Source organism: Psammomys obesus, unplaced genomic scaffold (assembly GCF_907164565.1).
Source record: "Psammomys obesus unplaced genomic scaffold, mPsaObe1.curated_primary_1811, whole genome shotgun sequence".
Lineage (NCBI taxonomy): Eukaryota > Metazoa > Chordata > Mammalia > Rodentia > Muridae > Psammomys > Psammomys obesus.
The window spans coordinates 27,130,955-27,140,084 of NW_026590062.1; the positions used below are offsets into that span (position 1 = coordinate 27,130,955).

Below are 9,130 nucleotides of genomic sequence, written 5' to 3' on the forward strand. Positions count from 1 at the left end.
CCTTCCTTCCTTCCTTCCTTCCTTCCTTCCTTCCTTCCTTCCTTCCTCCTCCTCCTCCTCCTCCTCCTCCTCTTCTTTTTGTGTTAAGACAGGGCTTTTCTGTGTAGCCTCAGCTTTCCCAGACTTGCTTTGTAGACCATCTGGCCTCAAACTCTCAGAGAGCCACCTGCCTCTCCCTCTCTGAGTCTCAGTGCAGGGATTGTAGGTGTGCACTAATGCACCTGGCTGTGCTCTATTTCTTTTCATGCACAAACAATATTGATTCCTTGGTTATAACACTTTGTGATGCATTCACTAGCTGATTGACATTGTATTTGTTTCCAGTACTTTTGACCATGGCAAATGATGCCATTGTGAATTTCTCTGTATGAGGTTTTGTTCTGATGTTTATTTCATTTCTCTTGGGTATAGTCAGGTAGTGTTTACCCACTAAGGAAATTGGAGACTGCTTTCCAGTGGTTGGGTCACTTACAGTCCTACTGGAAGTTTGTAAGGGCTCCCATTTCTCCACATCATCACCAGTTCTTGCTGTTTATCTGCTCTTGTTTTATCACAGCCATCCCAGAGGGTAAAGATGATCTCTCGCTACAATTTTGACTTATGTTTCCCTTATGGCTACTGATACTGAGCCTCTTTATGGCTTTTGATTACTTGTCTACCTTGTTTTGAAGCCTCATCCTTTTTCTAATTTTCAAGTTTATTGCCTTTTGATTGTTGGGTTATTGGAGGATTTCAAACACTTGATACTTCACCCTTATAAGATACATTATTCTTCAATATTTTATATAATTCTACAGAAAAATTTCACTTTCTACATAATGTCTTCCAATGCATAACTTTTAAATGCTATGAGATACAAATTATCAAGTTTTCTGTGAACCCTATGATTTTGATGTCTTATCTAAGATAATATCAATGTAAAAATCATGAGGATTTTCCACTACTTTTTCTTCTGAGCAATGTATAGTTTTAGGTGAAACATTTAGGTCTTTGATTCATGTTAAGTTTTATACATGTTGTGAGGATTAGGTCCAACATTTTTCTTCCATATGGATGCAACACTTTATTTAATAGACAATTCTTTTGTTTGTTTTTTAAGATAGAGTTTCTGTCCTTTGTAGACCAGGCTGGCCTCAAACTCACAGAGATCCACTGGCCTCCGCCTGACTGATTGCCAGGATTATGGACATTCGCTACTGCATGTGGCTGACAATTCCTTCTTAATGAAGCTTCTGGATATCCTCATTGCAAGTTAGCTGAGAGCAGCTCTGTTTGTTTATTTCTAGATTCTCGAATCTGTTTCATTGGCTGATATGTTGGTTATTATGCCAGTATGTTAGTATATGTTAAATCAGAGGTTGGGAATCCTCCAATTTTAGTTCTCGTTGCTTTTTTTTTTTTTTTAATGATCAATGTAACATTTTATGTCTCCTAAAATTCTGAACTCACTTTCCTTTTTTTTCCCCCTAAAAAATATATCTAATTTTTTTAGGAATGTTTTGAATCTGTATAATGTGTAAGGGTTTTATTTATATTTTAGTCTTATCTTCCAATCCATGAACATGGGATATCTTTCCCTTTTATTTGGATTTCATTTATATCTTTTTATAATGTTGTATAGTTTTCAGTATATACCTGCACTAGAACTTGAACAAATACCTCCTTAAGTATTTTATTATTTTTAATCATGTTACATAGTGTTGCTTTCTTAAATTTTTCTTGTTTATTGAGAATTCCTAAAAATATTTGATATTTGCATGTTGGTTTTGTATTCTGAAGTCTTACTGAACCCCAATTACTTATGATCATGTCAGTAGGTTCCTTGAGATTTTCTTTATACAGGGTCACCACCTTTGAACGCAGATAGTCTTTGCTCCTTTCCAGTATGAATGTTTGTATTTCTTCCTAACTGACTAGACTGTACACTGCAATGTCATGTCATGAAATGTCATGATAGTGATTCCTTTTTGTTCCTGGTCCTAAGGGGAAAACATCTGCCCATCTACTTTAAAATATGATGTATAAATTGTTGAAAATTTCTAGAAGCTCCTTATTACATTTTCCTTGTTTGACAGTTTCACTCATTTATATTTAAATGAATTTCAGTCAGTTTTATTCCCGTGTTCATTTTGTATGTGGTCCACTGAGTTTAAGTAGAGTGTCTTGCCTAAGCTTGGGTAGGAGGATATTTCCTGGAGCAAGGAAACTTTTCAGTGGGTACACCACTGAAGAGAATGATAGATAGCTCTTCCTCGAACAGCCTTTTTAAAAAATATGTAAAGACCTCAGGAAAGTATTTATTTACACAGGTATAGAGATTAGGAAGTCCAAAGTTATTATAAGGTGAGATTACACCAGAGAAAGAAGGGCCCAAACTCATGTTTTTATCAGAATCCCACTCCCTAAAAACACCCCACTCCCACAGTAATGGCATTAATCAAAGTATAAACATTCAACTTAAATACTTTACCTCTAAGAAGCAGAGTTTTAACGCATGAATTTTGTGGGACACATTCAAACCCTAACACTGACTCCTGTAGTAATTGTCTATCCAATGATACCACCTTTGTTCCTACAAGTCCCTTAGCTGCACATCCAACTTCTTTCCTTTTTTAAAAAAATTCAGAATCTAATCTCTCTCCCTCAATGGAACATCTTGCTCCATTAGTCCCAATATCTAAGTGAGGAGTCCTGAATAAAGTATGCTTTACCAATATGACAAGTGTCATCAATCAAATTTGAGTTTTGTTACTTTGTTATTCTTTTTGAGACAGAGTCTCTCTATGTAGCCCTGGCTATCCTGGAACTCTTTATGTAGAAAGCTGAACTCACAAGAGATCCACTTGCCTCTGCCTCCAGAGTGCTGGAATCAACAGTGTGCATGATGCTCACCTAGGACCCAGATGGGTGTTTTGTGTCTTGTTTTGTATTTTTGTTGTTGTTGTTGTTAAGATATTACCAATAGTTCCTCGAGGAGAGGTAAAGCCTCCCTGGCTCCTCCCCTATCCATGATGAAATATTAGTTAGTCCAGTTTTGTTCTGTTCTGTTTCTTGTGCAGATGACCATAGCCATAGTCAATATGTACATTGGCTATGTCATGTCCAGAAAAATCTCTTTTTGGTTTGTATTTCCACACCTCTCGTATTCTTTTATTTCTGCCCTCTCTTGTGGGATGTTCCCTGAGCCTTGGCTGAGCCAGCCTTATAGCTGGCTAGTTGGGGCCAATCACTCTCTATCACTTAATCTCTATGCTTTGGTGGGTTATATTTTCTACTGACTACTTACCCAGTGAAAAAGAGTCTTCTGCATTTTATCTTGAAAATGATTTCCTTTTGAAAGAAAAATGTACCTCATTTCTTTATAATTTGGCAGGGAGTACTAAGTGTTTCAGCAAATAGAGTCATGAATGTTTGCCATCTACTTATTATCTACCAGCCATTAGTCTAGACTGGTAACTGGAGTACAAAGGCACTTGTCCCTTCTGTGTCCAGGTCTCCCTTTTTTAATATGGTAGACAAGACTTGGTAAGATATTCCCCTGCTTCTAAGAATGGGTTATATGACCATAGGGAAAACATCAGAAAATATCTGTGTGCCCTTTTAATTTATTTAATTAACTTTTAAAATTTATTTATTTATTCACTTTTTATTCCAAACACACCCCTCCCTCTTCTCCTCCCAGTCCTACTCTCTTCTCCCTTCCACTTCTCCTCAGAAAAGGGGAGTCCCTCCATTACCAACCCACCTGGCACATCCAGTTGCATCAGGACTAAGTGAATCCTCTTCCACTGAAGCGAAACAAGGCAGCCCAAATACAGACAAGTGATCTAAAACAGGCAACTGAATCCATGTCAGAAACAGCTACTGCTCCCCTTGCTAGTGAACCCACATGAATACCAAGCTGCCCATCCATTACATATGTGTCGGGGGCCTAAGTTCCATACATGCTTGTTTGATTGGTGCTTCAGTCTCTGAAAGCCCTGTACTTTTAATCAGTGTAATCAGTCTCCAGGATGTTGTCCGCAGGAAAGGACCTTCACTCTTTTCTTTCATAGTCTAGAGCAGTGGTTCTCAACTTGTGTGTCATGATCCCTTTGGAGTCCAATGACCCTTTAACATATATAAGATATATGATATATTACATAACAGATATCTACATTATGATTCATAACAGTAGCAAAACTACAGTTATGACTTAGTCAGCACACCATGAAGAACTATATTAAAGGGCCACAGCATTAGGAAGGTTGAGAACCACTGGTCTAGAGGGAGCTTGGGCACTGAGGCTGAATGAGAGGTAAGTTGTTCCAAGAGGAAGGACAATAATGGCCTACCAGCTTCTAGGACAAAATCTCAAACAGGAAAGACAACAATCAAGGGATTTTGGGGGATGCGAGTTTCTGTTGTCCATCATCCACAACAGTCCCTTCCTCCACAGTGATCACGACAATCAGACATCTTTACCAGTGCTTCCCAGGCCCTGAGCTTCTTCTCAGTCCCTGAGGGTGCTAATAATCGGGAATCCTATAACTACTTTGATGTTCCATTTTATAGGTGATGACTGAGACCAAAAAAGTTTTGTAGCTTTCCAAGGCCACACAGCTTCTGAAAGAAATCAACATTAAACTCTCAGCCTGACCATAGCCCCTGCCTACCCCCTCCCTGCATGTACTCCCTTGGGTGTCCTCAGTTCTGTTTGTCCACCTCAGGGAACAGCTGAATTGAGTATAAATTCTCAGCAGAATAGCCTTTGTGTGACTTCCCCAGGATTCTTTGCAGATGAAATTCTCTGTATTCTTTGGTTGAGTGTTTCATTAAGCAATATGAAATCCAGGCCCCACAGCACCATCTTCTTGACCTAGAAGCATGTGTGGAGTTCTTTGCATATAAATCTGATCTTAATAACCATGCTGGTTTTAATGACTGTAAACTCTGATGCTCAGGAAAACACAGAGCTAATGACAATGTGGAATGAGGACTCATCCATGTCTGCTTTGGTCCCTATGATGCACTGCCAGGTACACTCTCAAAGAAGTTGCAAATAAGAACATACCTGTCTTTACTAACCCACCCAAGAGACACATAGATCTTCAAAAGCCACAGCCATGATGGGTTTGGGTTTATTTAGGTGCTTTGCCCTTACCTCATGCAGGAAAATGGAACATACCACCTTTAACTGGTATTTTCTCAAACTCAGCTAGGCAATGCACATTGTTTTAAGTTCTTTTCATAGACATTGTATTGATTTTTTTAAAGCCCCGTTGCCTCCTTCCAAACAGGTGGGAGGGAAATGTTCATATAGGGGAAAGTTCTTTAATCAGCTCTATTTGCCTCAGCAGACAGCTGAGGCTATTTGCAAAAACCAAAACATACACACAAGACACTCAGCTCATATGATTTATTGGTGAGGACATTTGGGTCCAATCATTATCAACGTCTATGATAAACTGTTGAGTGTGTGGCATTCAAGGTTCTCTTGGCATCTGATTCCAAACAGAAAGAAGTTGTGCCATTTGTGGGTGGCCTCCTAACATATGGGTGACAGGCTCTCAGAGGCTGCCCTCTTTTGGGTAGCAGCCCAGACAGGCTACATTTTATTATGTCAAAGTTGATGTTTAGGCTTACAGAGGCAAAGCAGTATTTGCATACTTATCAATACCAGTGTTTGTTTGTTTGTTTGTTTGGCGCTACCCTTTAAAGAAGAATCCTCTGAATTTTATTTTAAGTAAGGATTCCATAGCAAAACCAAGTGGGAGAGAAAGGAATGGAGAATAAGAGGCTGTTTCCCTTTCCCTTCCCACAGAAAATTATTTGAGGAGACAGGCCAGAACTTTAACATGGGAGATACCAAGAGAAGTTGTAATTTGGACGTCAGCTGTGGTGATGTTCGGGTATTTGCTTAAGAATGCTTCTTGTTTACCTTCCTCCCACAGACATACTTCAATGACAATATCCTCACCCTAATAAGGACCCTGGTGACAGGAGGAGCCACACCAGAGCTTGAAGCTCTGATTGCTGAGGAGAATGCACTTCGAGGAGGCTATAGCACTCCCCAGACACTGGCCAACAGGGACCGTTGCCGAGTGGCCCAGTTAGCCCTGTTGGATGGGCCTTTTGCAGACTTGGGGGTGAGTCTGAAGCTTAGATAACTCTTGAGCCCAGCAAGCATGATCTGAATGAACTGTGTCAGATGGTGACAAGCTAGGCATCTGTGTTTCTCTGACACTAAATAGACTAAAGAGATGGAATTTATGGGATCCTATTTGCCAGGCCTCATACTTCACATAGAGATATTCCTGCAAAGTCTCCTACCAAATCTTTGATATGTTGCTCTCTGGCAACTGAGATATGGACATTTACACCAAGGCATCATGGAGGTGAGGGTCTTTTCTTCCCAGAAACGAAAGGGGCAGGTGCTGAGAACATATAGCTAAGCTTGAAAAGGATTCTAGCAGGGTCTTCATAGCTCAGAGCTTCTCAGCTTTGATTCAACCTGAGCACGGGATGCTGGGCCCCAAACCTGCTGTCAAGAGTTTAGTATTTGTATACTCTTGACAAAAAAATTATAGTTCTCATCTTAAAAAGGAATAAGAGATAGTTTATTCTGGGGCCATTTTGAGGGACCATGGCTCAGGGACACAGACTTCAGCACTCTGAATTCCACATGGAAACAGTTTCATGAACTCATATAGGTTTATAAAACCAAGAAAGCCATAATTGAGGCAACTTTAAAATCACTGGTGGGCACATGATAGGAAGATACAGCAAGATGGGGGAAGCTTTCATATAAACTTCAGAAGCTATCTGAATACATACTTAGCTTTTGGGCTGGAAGAAGCTAGTGGTCTGCTAAGTTAATAGATTTTGAAAGGTTTCTATTACTTACAAGATGTTCTGACAGGGAGATAGGCAGGAAATGGCTGTTCTAGAGGGCTAGAACTAGCCTGATATAAGGAAATGAGCTTCTAGCCTTGTGGGATTCTAATCTCACCATAGTATTGCAGTTCTAGTCAGTCAGTTGGTCTCTACAGACACAGCTTCTTTGCAGTTATTGTTCACAGTACTATCCAGGTACTGGTGGGTTTTGAAGCATCAAGACTGCCTTGAGTATCCAGAACTATTAGCCAAAATGGCAGGGTCTCAACTGGCACTGTCAATGTCTTGATAACTCTAAGTAAAAATCTTAGGATTTCTGAATCTGGACCCAGTCACACTTCCCCAAGCTTCCCTTTGGATTCTCAGTACTTGCTTATGTCTGGCACTCTGTATGCCATAAAGTGTGCCACAAAGTGTGCCACCTTAACCTTTATTCCAAACTCACCTTCATAGATGTGTTAGGAAGCAGAACCATGCATCTTGGGGATATTTATAACTATTGCACAAAAATAGTGTTGTCCAGAATGTCCCAATTTGAAAAATGCCCTCTTTTGTAACACATCGATGCCTGCATGTGTGCCAGGACCTCCATTAGTTTGGGGCTGTTTTGAAAGGCAACATCCACAATCAGTGACTCTTTTCTTTATCACTTCTTTACCAATACATTTGAGTGAGATTACTATATTCAATAATTATAAAATGTGGGACCATTTGTTGTCTAATATGATGCCCATCATCAAAATTCCAGTGATAACAAAGACAAATATAGTCCCTCTGTGTCTAATGAATCCACTTTGTCATGCCACTCTGTCATAAAGTCTACTTGGAGTCACATGTCTGTATGAAGCCCAGAGTTTTCGTTACATTTTCCAACAAAACATTGTTTTCATCTTCTGGGTCAAGTCCCAGAACTTGGGGTGTGGTTATGAACTGATAAGTACCTTGAGTCCCAGTTATCTTACCTGCAGATACCTACATCTGCTTCTCCTTAGACATCTCTGAGGTCTGCAAATTATGCTTTTCACACAGTCCTTATCAGAAAGAGTCATCACTATAGGATTTGTGGGGCGCTCTTTATTCTTGCAGTGATTTTCATTACTACTTGGGCAGATTTGACAACATGGTCCCATCACAGTGGACACAGCTGAGCTGGAGTGGCGGGGAGTAAATAAACCTTGCTTTGCAAGGTGCCTTTCTTCTTTCTAGCTATACACTGAGACCTTCCAATGACCCAACTTCCACCTAGATGGAGGGAAGAGAGAAGCTTGTTTGAGCTGTGGCTAGAACTGTGTGGATGCAGAAGCTCCTGTGATGGTTGTCAGAGCCCAACAGTCAAATGTACTGAGTCCAGGCTGTTACATGCTGATGTCTTCAGCTACAGTCTCTTGGCACAATCCTCCTGCTCCAGAGATAGGAAAACAAGCTTTTATAAAAAGGTTCTTTTTTACCCCCTTGGTCCTTGATTCCCAGGCAAATAAAAACTGATGTTTCTCTTGGTCTCTTTGTTATCTCCTAGGATGGTGGTTGTTATGGCGATCTGTTCTGCAAAGCTCTGAAAACATATAATATGCTTTGTTTTGGAATTTACCGGCTGAGAGATGCCCACCTCAGCACCCCCAGCCAGTGTACAAAAAGGTCAGTATGTCCTACCTCTTTGCCATCTCATCTGAAAGAAATGGCATCAATGATATCTCTTGTCTCCTGCAGGCAAGGGCCTCTATGTGCATGCCTTCAACACAGTGCCTACATTACAGAAGTTAGAATCCCAAGCTCTGGTTCTTTGCATGGGTTCCTCGGTTCCTCATGTGACGGGCGGCTGACTAACTGCTGTACTGACGAGGAGTTGTCTTTGGTTCCAGTGTGAAGATACTTCACACTGATGATATTTTTGCTTCATAGGTTTTGTAATTGACTCACTTTCTTTCAAATATTTATTTTTAAGAAACGTTTTATATTATCACCTTAAACAAAAATATTTGACAATTTGGGTATCCTAGTTGTATATCTTATTTCTGATATGCTTTAATTAAACTCATAGCAGGCAAAACATTGACAGTATATTCTAGAATTACTGAAATCCACAAGTTTGTATAGTGTACTCTAAGAAACAGTGTTATAGAGGTGTTTTTCATATCTATAAATTGCAATCATTTGAGGATTTAAATAAATACTGTGATTATACTAGTTTTAGTTGTGTAAAAGGAAAGTATACATGCATATTTAAAATTATATATCAATTATATGTAACAATTTT

General features: G+C 39.7%; 1 protein-coding gene across 5 annotated transcripts in view; it reads left to right on the forward strand.

Moving 5' to 3' along the window:
* Kcnma1 (potassium calcium-activated channel subfamily M alpha 1) overlaps positions 1-9,130 on the forward strand; it is a 680,238-nt gene that overhangs the window by 660,663 nt on the left and 10,445 nt on the right. For all 5 annotated transcript variants that reach the window (XM_055605732.1, XM_055605733.1, XM_055605734.1 and 2 more), the window contains 2 exons: positions 5,934-6,128; positions 8,393-8,511. In XM_055605732.1, the coding sequence (XP_055461707.1) occupies positions 5,934-6,128; positions 8,393-8,511 (314 nt within the window). The remainder of the gene's footprint in view (positions 1-5,933; positions 6,129-8,392; positions 8,512-9,130) is intronic.